The 15,776-nt window shown below is 37.2% G+C and overlaps 1 protein-coding gene across 2 annotated transcripts in view; it reads left to right on the forward strand.

Annotated features, from left to right (window-relative positions):
• Nucleotides 1–14,532, forward strand: part of SAMD8 (sterile alpha motif domain containing 8) — a 33,314-nt gene extending 18,782 nt beyond the window's left edge. For both annotated transcript variants that reach the window (XM_060769120.2, XM_060769119.2), the window contains exons 3-6: nucleotides 4,870–4,965; nucleotides 6,035–6,152; nucleotides 7,729–7,879; nucleotides 9,263–14,532. In XM_060769120.2, coding sequence (XP_060625103.1) covers nucleotides 4,870–4,965; nucleotides 6,035–6,152; nucleotides 7,729–7,879; nucleotides 9,263–9,567 — 670 coding nt within the window. In that variant the 3' untranslated portion in view covers nucleotides 9,568–14,532. The remainder of the gene's footprint in view (nucleotides 1–4,869; nucleotides 4,966–6,034; nucleotides 6,153–7,728; nucleotides 7,880–9,262) is intronic.
• Nucleotides 14,533–15,776: the final 1,244 nt, after the last annotated feature.

The following is a 15,776-nucleotide window of genomic DNA, read 5'->3' on the forward strand; positions in this document are numbered from 1 at the left end:
CAAGTGTTAGAACAAGTTGCTGTTATTAAAGTGCTGGAAGGGGTTTGGTGGAGTGAGTGTTAAAAGAGGAGGCAGCAAACAAGAGCAGAAGATTACAGTCATGAATGGTTTCTGTCTTCTTATTCTTTTGTAACAGAAGCATGTGACAGCAGAACAAATGCCAGCCAAATTTCTAAGCAATGCTATGTTTGTGTGATGGTCCAGTACCCATACACTCTCTCTCAGAAGGATATATTACTAGCACTGATTGCAAAGCACTTCAGAAATGACGCTAAAAGATTCATAAGAATTTGTAGGCCAAGGGAAAGGGCTAATCTTTCTCATGATTAGACAGCTAAACAATGTTTCTTGGTGTCTTTGTTTTTAGACTTGTTTCATGGGATATTTGGGGGCACTGATTCAGAAAATAGCATTGGATAGAGCATCAGCTATAGTTTTTTAGGCATAGTTATCATGGTAAGAGGAAAACTGGTACCATTTTTGCAATCAGCAGGTCAAATGTACCCAGAAACAGGGCTAAAATCTTAGGCACCAAAATGTCTGTTGGCCAATGTTGTCACTGGCTTATAATAGATTTTATATATAAATATATATCACAGTTTAGGTCCTCAGTTAGCTCCTAAATTTATTACATGTTTCAGTTTCTTTGGATTGCTTTTTCTTATAGTACAACTGAACTTTAAAGACGTGTTAACTGTTTGTGTTATGTGCCTTCAAGTCATTTCTGACTTATGGCGACCCTAAGGTAACTTTATCACAAGTTTCCATTGGCAAGATTTGTTCAGAGGAAGCTTGAATTTCTCAGAGGCTGAGAGAATGTGCCCTGCCCAAGGTTAGGTCATTTGTTTCTTTGCCTGAATAGAGATTCAAACTCTCATCTCTAGAGTCATATTCCAATGCTCAAACCACTATAAGTGGTTCTGGCGCTCAATAGCTATTTCACCTTGTGTTCAGTGGGGAAAAACACTATATGATAGGGATACTCATGAGTGTTTCCATATGTTTAAGACTGTCTACCGATGGTGTTTGTAGAATTTTTAAAAAATGTTATTTGGCTGTAGCCTATAGGTACCAATTTGCCTGGTTCTATTAAGAAGTTCCTCTAGAACAACGGTTGTCAAACTGGGGGTTCCTTGGTGTTTTGGCCTACAACTCCCAGAAATCCAAGCCAGTTTACCAGCTGTTAGGATTTCTGGGAGTTGAAGGCCAAAACATCTGGGGACCCACAGGTTGAGAACCACTGCTCTATAAGTTATTGTCTCCAAAAGTTCAAGAGAGCTTAAATTAGTGATATATATAATATACACATGTAGGTACATATTTTTGCTTGTTCTTGTGTCTTGGGAATAAACAGCTGCATATTTGTCCTGTTTAAAATGCTGCCAAAATCCATCAGCAGTAGTGGGGTAGATAATTTAAAAAACACATTCCAAATAGTAAATTTCTGGGAGTTGATTCCCTTTACATTGTCATCCTTGTTTTTGTCGTTTGGGATATTGAAATAAATTAAGGGCTAGCTGTGTCTGTACATCTTGTCTTCTGCCTATATCATCACTTCAGAGGTTCCTCCCCCTTCTGGCACCAACGGCTGCTTGGCCAGAGAGAAGACAGAAGGGAGCAGAAGACATTTCCATCTTGTCTTTACTAATAATATAATATAGTATATTGTATATACATATAATATTTATAATATTATAATGTAATACAATATAATACTAGTAATAATAATTCAATATTATAATTATAATTATATATTTAATTACATGTAATATTACTAATAATATTACAATATAATTGTATAGTGCAATATAGTAATATATACTGATATTGTACTATGCTAATAATATAATATATTGTATGAAAATATATATTGTAAGCCGCTCTGAGTCCCCTTCGGGGTGAGAAGGGCGGCATATAAGCGCTGTAAATAAATAAATAAATAAATACTTCTTAAAAGGTGCTACCACAGCTATCCTTCCATTACAACGTAATGATTGATTGTAATGTGTTTGCTTGGGCTTGTCTTAACCTCAAAGATTTAGCGTTCTGGACAAACAGAGTGGCTCTTTAGGTCATGCAGTCATATGATTGCTATAATCAGATTGTGTTCTCCCCAGACGCACATGTCAACTTTGGTCCCAACTTCTCTGATTGGAGCTTATTTCTTATGGGGATTTCATTTACACAAGAAAGAAAAATATATACAGTAAAAGTGTTGTAGCAATTTAAACTCTAATAGGAAACTAAATTTCTCAGGCAGTATACACACTCATAGGTGTAGGACACATAAATCAGTGCACACAACAATACACACAACTTAGCAGTACACCCTCGTAGAAGAGATTAGTAGAAACTGGAAGTGAGAAAGTGATCAGTTGCATCCTACTGCAGGAACAATTGAAATACCCTCCCCCAATCCTTCTGCTGAAGACAGAAAAACTTGCCTCACTATTTAAAGCAGTGGTTCTCAACCTGTGGGTCCCCAGGTGTTTTGGCCTACAACTCCCAGAAATCCCAGCCAGTTCACCAGCTGTTAGGATTTCTGGGAGTTGAAGGCCAAAACATCTGAGGACCAACAGGTTGAGACCCACTGATTTAAAGGCATGGGGAATGTGAGCCTTTGCCAATTTACTCTCATTGGGGGCTTGCAGCCCATTCTGGGCTACAGTCATCCAGTTTGGTAACTTACAGAATAGACTGCTGTAATGTTTTGTTCATGGGACTGTCTTTGAAAACTAGTTAGAAGCTACTGTTAGACTTCTGGACCAGTTGAGGGGAACATATTGTACTAGGGTACTCATATTTTCACAGGATTTTTTCTTGTTTGAGCTAGACATCTGTTTTTACATAAGCTGCCCTAAGTCATCATTGAAGGCCCTCTTCTGACTGGCCATTTCATTAGAAGTAGACAGGTAGCATTTTTGGGCAGAGCTCTTTCAGTTGTGACATCCCACCTTCAAAATGCTGTCCTAGAGGGGATTTTTTGTTTAATGTTTATGTCCTTTTGATGCAAAAGACTTTCATTTCCTCAGGTTTTTAAACAGCATCATCTGCTGATATCATTTATGTGGTAGTGTTACTTGGTTTTTAAAAAGCATGTTTATTATTTTGAATCTGTTTTTCTTTTACTAGTTGAGTAACTGAAATGGTATGCATTGAAGAGTGAGATAAATATCTGTAGAAGAAAGTGTGAGTTAAAATTATTATTACAAGAAGTAGGATGAAATGTGAATAACAGATGAACGGGGAGCTATAGAAGAATGAAGCTACAATAAAACTGTGAACCATGGTAATGCTAAGTAGGATGGATTCATTTAGCCAAGAGAAAAACAACTCTACTTCAAGAAAGTGATGTAATTTAGAAAAAAACAACTGAAAAACTACCCCTTTCCCCTCAGATAATGTTGGATCATCAAAAATGGTAAAATGGCAGAGAACTTTATTTTAAGGGGCTGTCAGAATAGATTTATGTACACCACAGCAGTGTATAAATATTTGAGTTTTATAACTTTGATTAACATAAAAGCATTCAATTGAAAATTATTTGGCATTTGCTTCTTTTCTCCTAAAGCATTTATTAGGTTACAGTGCTTAGGGTTTGAAATGGAAATTGGAAATGTTAAATACTACTTGCAGAGTTGGTCTTTTTGTAGATATATTGGAGATATATTATGTAAGGGTGACAGTTTCTTGATATGTAAATCTGGAGGATATATTACTAAGGGTATAACTATTACTTGGGACATATCTAGCCCAATAATCTGTACAGCATAAGGATGGAATTTGACTCTAGAATCACATTTCCTTCTACCACTATCTTAGCTGTATTAAAACATGTATAAGGAGCAAAACACCTGGCGGGACACCAAAGGGAGATGAAATATGGAATGATTGGGTCTTAGAGTCATGGCACAGTAGAATGACTGAGTTGGGATATTGCTTGTGTCTTTTCAAGAACTGACTTTTTCTCCTCTCGGTGCCTTGATTACAACTGGTCAGTAAGGCATTAAAAAACCAAGCAGAGAGATGGCCTTTATCAGGAGGAGTATAAAGGGTGGCTGACATCTCCTCTAGTCAAAAGGCTAGGCTGAAATGCCATCATTTGCTATGGCTACTGCTTGTATAAAGAGGTCTTCAGCATATTCCCCACCATATATGACTCATCCAATATGCAAGAGGTTTAACTTAATACTTGACCTGTGTGTTTAGACATAAAAAATAGAGAATTGTGTAGCAAACCACTTTCACATCATGATTCTGGTTTTGATGCACAGTCACTTATAGATTTCAAAGAGATTATAAATATTTCAGTGGAGTAGGATCAATTTTACACTAGCTAAGCAAAAGACAAATTTAATATAGTAAAAAATGGTATAGTGGTTTTGAGCATTGGACTGTGACTCTGGAGAAGAGGGTTTGAATCATCATTGGCAATGTAGGCTACTGGCTGACTTTGAGCAAGTTACACTCTCTCAGCCTTTGAGGAAGGCAGTTACAAACTTCTTTTGCACTAATCTTACCCAGAAAATTAAGTGATAGGGTTGCCTTAGAGTTGCCAGAGGTTGGAAATGGCTTCAAGGCACACAACAATGACAGTTAATCTCCACAGAACTTTGATCCTTCTGACACATTCAGAGTTGCTCCTTGGTGTGCCATATTAAAGTATCAAAGTTGAGTTCAGATTAATCTGACTGCCATTGCTAGCAGAGTGGTGTGTAATTAGTTATATACATGAATGCTTTTCTTTTAAGCCAAAGGACTTAGGTTTGTAAAGGTGTTAATTAAATATGAACATCAATTTGCTTGAATATGCAGGTCAAGGACTGACTTTTAAATGTTTGATGTCATATTTTTCATTTCTATTTTTAGTGTTCCTCGGATACCATGGGCTTTTGCCATGACAGAAGTATGTGGAGTGGTTCTCTGCTACATCTGGTTGCTTGTTCTCCTACTTCATAAACATAGGTATAGTCCCTCTAACTTAAATTTGGAAAGAACAGGCTACCTTGTTTTATCTGTCTACTTCATTTCTGGTGCAGAATCAAGGAGAATGTGATTCTCCACTAATTGGGGATACTAAAGTCCTCTGGATATAAAGAAAGTACCATGGAAAGCGCAAACTGCACCCATGGTAGCTACTCAACATGGTGAGGTATATGTTTATAGCACTTTTTCACCTGTTCAGTCATTACCAGAAAACAATTTGAGAATGTGGTGTGGTTTGAGAAACATTAGCAGGCACAGCAAGCTACATCACATTGCTTATTTTGTAATACTCCAGTGTATGTCTAGCTTTGAAAAAATATGGTATGCCATTGCCAGAAGTATATGAACCAGTTACTTCACAAACTCAGTTTCAAAAGACCTTTATGTTACATGAGGCTTGTGTGAGCAAACTTACTAGCAGGAGGGATTTCTGTTAGCAGTTATCCATATGGAATTTATGTGCCCATTGTATTTTATTTTGATGGCTGGAAAATTAAGGCGTCCCCCCCTCTCTCTTTTTTTTTTTTTAACTCTGTGGAGATGCAACTTTAATAGTAAAGACTATACTTGGAGGGAGATCGCATTACTGTGACCCTCCGCTCACCTAATGCAATTTGCATGTTGGCCATTATGTTTTAATAAGGTCCTAAACGTGTAGCACACAGTGTTACTAAATGAAGTTCACAGTTTTTTTCTGTCTTTGATGGGAAGTATCCATGACCTTGCAGTGTATCTGCAGGAATCCCGGCTTGCCTTCAGGTTTGGCAGCCTCTGAATTTCACGAAAACATAATAAAACATCCAAGTTCAAAAAGCTATCATAGCAAACAGATTCATGGTCCTCATGTGTATTTCCTGGAATAAACTTTTATTTTTATTGTTCTCTTATGGCCACCTGCACCCCTTTAAAAAAAGCATCTCAAGAGTGATGCTTGGAGCTGTTTGGTGTAGAAGGGACAGAATCCATTCCTCCCTTGGATTTCCTTAGCTTAGCTTATTCAAGAGTTCGAGGCCAAGTTTTGAAGCCTACACTTTCTGTTTGTTTCTAGATCTATTCTTTTACGAAGATTATGCAGTCTGATGGGTACAGTATTCTTACTCCGTTGCTTCACAATGTTTGTGACCTCACTATCTGTGCCAGGCCAACATTTACAGTGTTCTGGAAAGGTAAGCTAGCATCTGTCTTCTGCTCCCAACTGCATTGCTTGATTTTTTCCTATGATGCATTCTTGGGGAGAAATAACATTTCTGAAAAATTAGGAATGTAAAAAGTCCCTTTTACCAGCTTAAGCTGTTTGCCAGTTCAGTGCAGTTTTCCCCATTCATTTCAGACTTCATGTCTAATAATAGGAGTGATAAGGAGGCATGCTACAGCACATCTAGAAGGCACCTTGTTGTTAAAAGTTAGTCTGCTTGGTTTGGCAGCAGCACTTCAGGAACTTCAGCATCACTTTTTAGCTAAACATTTTCACTTTGAATTGGGAGGTTCAACAGGTTATGGGGTCCCATTTTCTACTGCCAAGAAAATTAGCATACTGTGTCTAAATGCCCTCCAACTCCATGAAAAACATCGAAGTGGCTCCCAACTCACTTCTGGTATTGTTTTTAAATGTTTTGAAGATCTCAGAAGGGTTAGGGGTCTTCTGATCCCCCCCCCCCCCAATGAACACAGAAACTGCAGACTGAAGTAGGGATCTTTTATATTCAGAACATATACTCATTTTTGGGAGTTTGGAATATCTTTATTTTCATATTCATTCTGAGTGAGGGATAGGGGGAAAAGGGACTTGCCCCTACTGAGTTTTTCTCAAGGAGCTGGAGAAAGGAAAGGGGGGGTACTCTGGATTTTGCTGATAGACTTACACACAACCCTAGTAAAAAGCATGTGTTGGGACAGTCCAAATGCATCTGGCTATTGTGCATGTTACAAAGCTTCAGCTGCCTGACCGATCTATGTAGCACTCACAACCCATTTCCAGGACACCTACCCTGCTGCGTCATTGACTTGACAGAAGGAAAATATGGCATCGATTTATCAGACAGCTGGAGCTTTGCAGCAATCGCAGAGCCCTTGGTAATTAAATGCATTTGGACTTTTCCCTCTCCTGATGCCTACTTTTTACAGAGTAAGTCCAGCGATAGAATCCAGAGCCCTCCTTTTCCATCATCAAGTTTCAGAGTATGATGAAGCAACAGCTCCTTGAGAATAAATTCAGCCCCTTTCCTCAATGGTGAAGCGGGGGGAGGGGTAGCAAAAAGTTTTGAGTTTGGGAGTGTTTTTTTTTTTTGGATTTTCAGGAAAAGGAGATTCAACCTGTCATACTGAATCACTTTACAGGGCAAGTGCACAGACTTCTGAAATGATGAGATAGAGGTATTACAATACTTTCATCTTCACTAAGGCAAAGTTAAAAAGACCTGTGAAAAGATACTAGTCTTTTTATATGTTATGGCACATTAATGCATAGACATAGGTATACACAATGTGTTTAAAAGTATGAATATATATTACCTGAGAAATATGAAAATCTATTTCAGGTAGGTCAATGTTTGAAGTATGAGAAATCTTGTATAATTGATGCATCAGATAAAAAAAGACGAGTAATACTAAAATAAAACATGAACTGTATTTCAATTATTTGTGGAATGCAGGGGGCGGATAACAGTGCTTTCCGAAATGGCAAGACTCTTCAAGTGTTCTTAATGTGTTCCTTTACAATGTTTTATATGATTCTAATTCTAGCTGTATGGCAATGTATGGGCAAAACTTCAACGGGCCTTTGCAATCTGGAGTGGGTTTGGCATGACGCTAACAGGAGTACATACTTGTGGAGATTACATGTTCAGTGGCCATACTGTTGTCCTGACTATGCTAAACTTCTTCGTCACTGAATGTAAGTGCAACACTGAAATACTACAAGATTGCTGCCATTAATCATGTGTGTTACTGTTTCGATAGTTATTGTTACATCAAGCTGTTCTGTTCAGGAGGTAAATGGCTAAGTGGGGGAGAAAACTGGTTTGAATTGAAAGAAAGTCAGGAAACTGTCTATCTATATGGCAGTAGTAGTAGGCGATTGGATTCATGGAAAGCATAGCAAGACAAATATTAAATGTTGAATACTCAAAGTGGATTGCTGCCTTTATTTTAAAGATGTATACTGTTGCTATATTGATTTTGTATTGATGCCATCATAATTTTTTTATTGGTACAAACACAGCATGAAACGTATATGTTCACATACTGTTGATGCTCTAGAACAGGGGTCCTCAAACCTCGCTCACGGTCAACCTAAGTCGGAAACTACTTGAAAGCACATATCTACAACAACAACGATCCTATCTCATCAGCCAAAAGCAGGCCCACACTTCCCATTGAAATACTAATAAGTTTATATTTGTTAAAATTGTTCTTCATTTAATTATTGTATTGTTTTAAAGTGTCTTTTGCACTACAAATAAGAAAAGTGCAGTGTGCATAGGAATTCATTCATTTTTTTCAAATTATAATCCGGCTCTCCAACAGTTTGAGGGACTGTTACCTGGCCCTCTCTTTAAAAAGTTTGAGGACCTCTGCTCTAGAAAATAAATTATCCAAAGGCAGGTACTGCACTGTCCCCATCTTTATGGTCTAGCAGTAGTCCTCAACATTTAATCCTCCAGGTGTTTTGGACTTCAACTCCCAGAAATCCCAGCCATCCTACCAGCTCTTAGGAATTATGGGAGTTAAAGTCCAAAACACCTGGAGGACCAAAGGTTGAGAACAACTGGTCTAAAGGAGAGTAGGAGCTGTGGATAAAAGTATAAGAGAAAGATCAGTTCAAAGATGCCATAATAGTCAGGCATGTTATTAACAGACATTTAAACCAAATGAGATCCATGTACTCCTCTTGCAAGTAACCTCCTGGTAGTCTTTGGTCCTTTATCTGGTAAATGGGATTGTTCAGGACCTTCCTTTGGTTTCTATTTATCTGCTCTCCAGATGTGCCTGTTGTTGTTTACCTTCAGGTTGTTTCTGACATGTGGCAACACTAAAGCAAATCTTTCATGGGCTTTTCTAGGCAAGATCAGTTCAGAGGGGCTACCTTTGCCTTTTTTGGAGGCTGAGAGTATAACTTGTCCAGGGACTTCCATAACTGGACAGGGATTCAAAACCTGATCTCCACGGTCATAATCCAACATTCAAACTACTACACCACACTGGCTCTTTCACCTATCTCTCATTATTATGAAACTGTAGAAACCACATTTGTTTTAATGCTTTGTTTCTTTTGCAGATACACCAAGAAGCTGGAACTTCTTGCACACTCTGTCCTGGGTGCTGAATCTCTTCGGGATTTTCTTCATTTTGGCTGCACATGAACATTATTCTATTGATGTCTTCATTGCCTTCTACATTACTACAAGACTCTTTTTGTACTATCACACATTGGCTAACACAAGAGCTTATCAACAGAGCAGGAGGGCCAGAATTTGGTTTCCTATGTTCTCTTTTTTTGAATGCAATGTAAATGGTACAGTTCCAAATGAGTATTCTTGGCCTTTCTCAAGGCCGGCTATAATGAAAAGACTGATTGGCTAAAAATTACTGGATTTAATTCACATCTGTGTGAAGTATTTGACTAATTTTCTTCAAGAATGGGCTCAGAAAAATTGATTTCTTCTTACCCATGCATCTCCTATTCTTGTTAATTCTCATTGAGCCACAAGACAAAATGAAGCCCTGTCACAATTTTTTACGAGGTGTTAACTTGTAATAAGGTTCTGTGCGAATGAGGATAAAGTTAAGCTACCATATCAACAATTCTTAACATGTTTTCATTTGGAGGACTTCAAGATTGTCCTGTGCTGAGGCAATGGTTTTGGATCTAGATAACATCAAATACTACCTAGTTAGCTACTGTGTCTCTAATAAATAACACAAGTGTCGTTCTTTTAAAACAATGCTTCTCCATATAAGAATAGTGTGTGTGATAGGAGGTAAGTGGGCAAGGAAACACGCAAATGGTGAAAAGGGCCCCCAGAGCCTTGAGCATAAGAGAAACTTGCTGTGCCTGATACGTAGAGAAGGGAGCAAACGGACGGCCTCTGGAGCTGTGACAGTTATGAGCAGGGCATCACTGACATGGAGTAAATGTGTTCTGCCATAGACCCTTTCCTTGTTTACATTTCATTCAATTGGTAAGGAATAAATACTTTATCTTTTGAAATGAGATTGATTTTGTTTGGGTGCCCTGATTTTTCTTTCTAGTTCAGTATTAAACTCTTTAATTTTTGCAAGCTTTTAAAATACAGCTTTTAGGAGAATATTATTTCCTTGGGAGTGTAGCAACCAATCTCCCATTGAGCCAAGGTGAACGTTTTTTTAAACAAAATTAGTTAAGAAAATGGCAACAGTGGCTTTTGAGAAATCTGTTTAACAACAATCTCTTTTCTCTTCATTTCACTGTACAGTTTTCAAAGGCCTCCCATTCTGCTTTATGTGGAATTTAGTAAATGCTGAAATGTCATTGATTGAGAAACTCCTGATGGTATTTTCAGTAAGTGCTCTATTCTTTTCACAATTTAAAATTCCTTCCAATTTCTTCAGAAAATTATGGCTGTGAAAAGAAATAACAAAAAGAAATGGATCTTAAAATATTAGGAGTCCTGCAAACACAGCACACAGCACTTGGTACTCATTAAAGCACTATATTTTTCTTTTAAATTTAGATTTTATAGAAGATACTCAGGTTTTCAATTAGTGTTTTAAGCCATCTATGTACTCAGATGTTGTTTTTAAGAGTAAAAATAATGCTTGAAAAAATACAACATGAACTTGCACAGCCATAGCTATTAGCATAGAGTGATTTATACTGCATTCTTTCAAAAGAGTTAGTACTTGCTGATTCACAAATTAAAATTGGCATGCAGGTTGGGTTAATTTCCATTATATATATTAAATAATATACCTTTCTTGCACAACTGGGTGGTCGTAAATTTGTTTAGATTGTAATCTAGTTATTTAAAAGTGTTCAGCCCACATTATGTATTTGTATCAATTAAAATTATAAATCTGGCATTAAAATGTATAGTCAAGTAAACTAGATTTTCAGTTGTAGTACGTCCCATACTATGCTAAATTTCTGTAACGCAGAATAGTAAATGAGCTATCTTGCATTTGAAAAATTTATTAAGCAATAGAATAACAGATTAAATAAACGAACTTCCGTATGGAAGTTAGATAATTAGGTTTTACCACTGGCCTCTAGTCAAGTCTCCGGGCCCTTCCACAAGAATATCAAGGCAGAATAACCCACAATATCTGCTTTGAACTGGATTTTCTGAGTCCACACTACCATATATCAAAGTAGTTCAAAGCAGATATTGTGGGATTTTCTGCCTTGATATTCTGGGTTATATGGCTGTGTGGAAGGGCCCTCCTTTCTGCTGCATCCTCCTGGAAACACAGTTAAGCCAGGCCCACAAAATAGACATTGCTTTTATATTTGAGAATTATCAAGGGGTTCTCCTTAGCAGATGGTGGCTACTTGTCTTTGTTTCCAGAATAGGATAAACACACTTTCCTTTTTGATCTTAGTATTAAGCATTGCTGTTCATGGAATAACATTTGTAGACACAAATGTATGAGCCATTTCATTGGAGGGCTGAATAAATGTTTCCAAAAATGAACTCAACTAGGAATAGGAGTAGTTAAACTTGCAAACCTGCACATTCAAAGTATTTGTAGGCTAGAACATTGATCATCTTCTAGCTATGTGTAATACTGCAACAGGGATCTATTTATACAGATTTATATGATCACATCAGTATTTTTATGTGCCACTTTAAAGGGGAAATACTATCCTCCGGCATGCTTTGTTTTCTTCACACCTTACAAAGTCAGCACTGTTGCAGTGTCAACACTATGTATCCAATTAGGTGTTGTAAACCTTTTCCTTCATGAGTTGGTGCCTCCGTTGTGTGGGTTTGCTAATTAGCGCGGATTTGTGTCATAACAAATTGAGTAGGATGTATTCTATTGAGATATTTAAATGGACCATGTTTTTAAATCAAAAAGACACCTCTGTTATGCAGTTGCAGCATTTTTATTCCTTTCCTAAATAGTAAAGATCAATGCACATCTTTGCATTTTTGAGTAGAATTATGTTTTTTTTCAGGATAGCACTTTCATGTGGCATATAAGAGAAAAGATCCAAAAAGTCTCCTTCTCCTCTGCCCTTCTCCTGGTGATGTGCCCTAATTTCCTTGTTCGAAGCATGTAGTATTGGTTGTTTACAAGAAATCTCCGGCCCACCTGGGAATTCAGGATACATGCACTCTTTTTAAGTTTATACATTTGTTTTTGAGGAAGAATTATACCCCACCCAACAAAATGTATAGATACGTTTACAGTTCAGATATGCATTATATTGTAAGCAGTATTACTTTGTCAGTTTGAATAGAAACAAAAGCCCCAATCTAATAAAGTAGGGTAAACAAAAAGCAGCAGTGGGATTCAGCATACATTATGACCCAGTTTGTGTTCTATTGAAAGAAATCCTACTGGGCTTAGTTCTAACAGGTGGTTAGCCTATGTATGGACTAGGCCCGCTGAGGATGTAGGTGACTACTTCCCCAGAAGAATGCTCCAAGAGAAGGAAAAACATATGTAGAAAACTAGGGAAGGCCAAGTTGAAAAATCTGTATTCAGGACATGATATTTTCCATTAGAAATATGCTTTGTACAAAGGAGCATTCCGTCTGATGAGTCACTGCTTCAGTCTAGGAGGTACAGCACAAGCACCAGAGGGTGACCTCAATGGACACAATGGCATACTTGAAAGTGAGCAAATATATAACTGTGTTAGTTAGATCGGGGCTGTATGTTTTAGTTTATGCAATAGAAAAAAAGGGAGATGAGTAACCAAAACTATCTTAGTTTTTAGGATACAAGCAATGCTTAAGCATAATAACATGAATTGTGTACATTTTTTCCAATTAAAAAAATAGTCCTGTGGACTAGATTTGCACTTTGGGTTCTAATCAAAATGATTCATTCTATGGATTAATCTACTTCAAATGGTTGATTTGACATCCTGTTCTATGTTTAATTACACATTTGTTCATTCTGAGAGAAGATACATCCATCAGCATTTCCAATATATGTCGAGTGTGGAATATCACAAATAATAGAATTCTTGTACTAAAATGTCTGGTTTGAACACTTCTTTTTATCTTGGAAATGTTAACTATATATTACACTGTAACTTATTTCTGGGACTTCCGAGCTGTACTGTCTTTGTGTGAAATGGAGACTGGTGGTAAAATAGGCATGGTTTGGTGCTGAAAATATAACAGATCCAAAGAGATAATGAAGATCATCATGTACTCATTGATAGCATACCATCAATTTACTTTATCTGTTCTTTCATCTTTTAAATAGTGTCCCCACATGTGATTTGGATAGTATGTTAAGGCTCTAAATTATAATTTAATAAATGTGTTTTATTTTTTGATAATTGCGTTGACACTTGAGAAACAGATAACTAATTAGATTATTAGATAAAGGAATATTTAAGTGTATTCTTTTTTCAAGATCTGTGGTGTGCAAAGGTTTGTTTTAATCAGAAGAGGTAAATGTGTTGACACACTATCTTACAACAGTACTTAGCTGGAATGATCGAAATAACAGCTTTGAGATTGTGGAGTGTGTACACTATTGCTACATGGATGTCCTTCGTGTTTTGAGTTGCATGACAGGGTGGTGGTCTAAAATATATTGATGAAAATGAGATGTGTAAATCTTAAACTACTAAATGTGAACAGTTTTAAAAACAGAGCTTTTAAATTCTGTGGAGTTTTTAATAGTCTGATGGATAATTTGGTTCAGAACTTTCAAATCTGGACTAGATCCTGAAAGATGCCGGTACCCAGCACAATCTGGGGATGTAATGTCGAAGGCTTTCACGGCCTGAATCACTGGGTGTTTCCGAGCTGTCTGGCCATGTTCTAGCAGCATTTTCTCCTGATGTTTCACGTGCATCTGTGGCTGGCATCTTCAGAGGATGGAGAAACATCAGGAGAAAATGCTGCTAGAACATGACCACACAACACCCCAATCTGGGGATGTCCTTAGGTCACTTTAAGCCCTTGGCTATGCCGAATGAGACACAATGATTCTTTCAGTTGCAAGAAGAAGGGCCAGTTTGAGCACAGATTTTAACAGTTATATTGGTTTTAGTTTCTTAGGCATATGTTCAAATGAATGACACATTTGCAATAATTGTAGCACAGTCCCAGAAACTGGAGAGGAGTGGCTAGTCTAGACTTGTTGACGATGCTTGGCATGATCCTTATATTTTGGGTTTCTCTTCTGCCCCAGAGAACGTAGTGTTACGGGAAAGCATGGATGTTCCTACTGCAGAGTAATCTGAAGCACAGATGTGTAAATAAAGATGGATTTCACTTAAATTTGAACCCAGATTTAATTTATATTGTTTTGTATGTATTGTATTAAACTATTGAAGAAATAAATAAAATATAAAATGAATTTCTTAAAAAATGACTAATCCTGTGTGTCGTAGTTTTTACATTTGTCTGAGTAACCAACTACTCATTTCCTTTTACAGTCATTACTCTTTATTCCCCCTTTACAGAGTGGAGAATGGCTATTTCCCAAATGTCACCAGAGAACTTGGGGGCTGTGAGATCACTTCTCAAAGACTTCTGTAAAATACCTTGTCTGCAGAAGAGTTTAAGTGGGTCTCTGCAAGTTCTGCTGCTCTGGCCTTTCCTCTTCCTTTTAATCAGTCTCTACTGGGATTGGTTATTATGTTTGTTTTGGATGTGGCTGGTTAATTTGGTCACTTTGACAGAAGATAGTACCAGACACTAGAAATCAGATCTTGTTATCTTTAAGTCTCTAAGCAAAGACTGCTGAGACTCTAATTTTGCATTGCACAGTTTGTGACATTGTAAATAAGTCTCAAGGCTAATCCCCTGTTTAAACAATGCCTCCTATAGTCTGGAAGGTTACCTTTTTCTTACATGTTGTCTGTGTTAAGCATTCATTAGTGTCAACAGAACTTTTAGTCTCAGAATTGCCAAAGCTTGGCGGTTTTAAAGTTGTCGTTGGCTAATGTATTTAATGTAGTTGCCAGGACGCATACATCTTAACAAACCACACTCTTTATGAATTGCTAGTTTTATAAATGTACAATAAGAAAAGCCCTAGCAAGAGCATTTCATTAAACCCAATTACAATATTGGCTTAAGGAGCCAAAACCAATACCCCAATTAGATTAATGCTTTAAACGACAAGGCCACAGATAGGCATGTGGAATACAAACCCTTCCAAGTTGAGAGTTTTTATAAACCTTGTCTGTGCTTCTGCATCGAGTTTGAACCAAAATGTGCTCAGATTTTCCTTTAAGCACATTGGAAAAAATGTGGAATGCAAATTCAGGTAACAACTGCACTCAGCTTTGTTTATGTGGGCAGCTCATGCATTCATTAATACCTTTCTGTTGAAAAAATATTGAAATAGTATCTGCAGAGGTGTTTGGGAATCCTCTTTTAACACCCCTATTTTCATTTACTTCACTACGAATTTAGTGTGATGGATTTGGGACTAAATACTACAAACCTTAAATATAGCCAGCCAGGGATAAGATTGCATTGCTAGTTACCATAGTAGTAGCCAAATGAAACCATTTATTTTATTTAGTTGCTCCTTCTTTTCAAGACAGCCCTTCCTAAGCACACTGCTTTATTTTTTTCCGCCTTCCCTTTTACCCCACAGTGAAGGTT

Source organism: Anolis sagrei, chromosome 3, assembly GCF_037176765.1.
Source record: "Anolis sagrei isolate rAnoSag1 chromosome 3, rAnoSag1.mat, whole genome shotgun sequence".
Taxonomy (NCBI): domain Eukaryota; kingdom Metazoa; phylum Chordata; class Lepidosauria; order Squamata; family Dactyloidae; genus Anolis; species Anolis sagrei.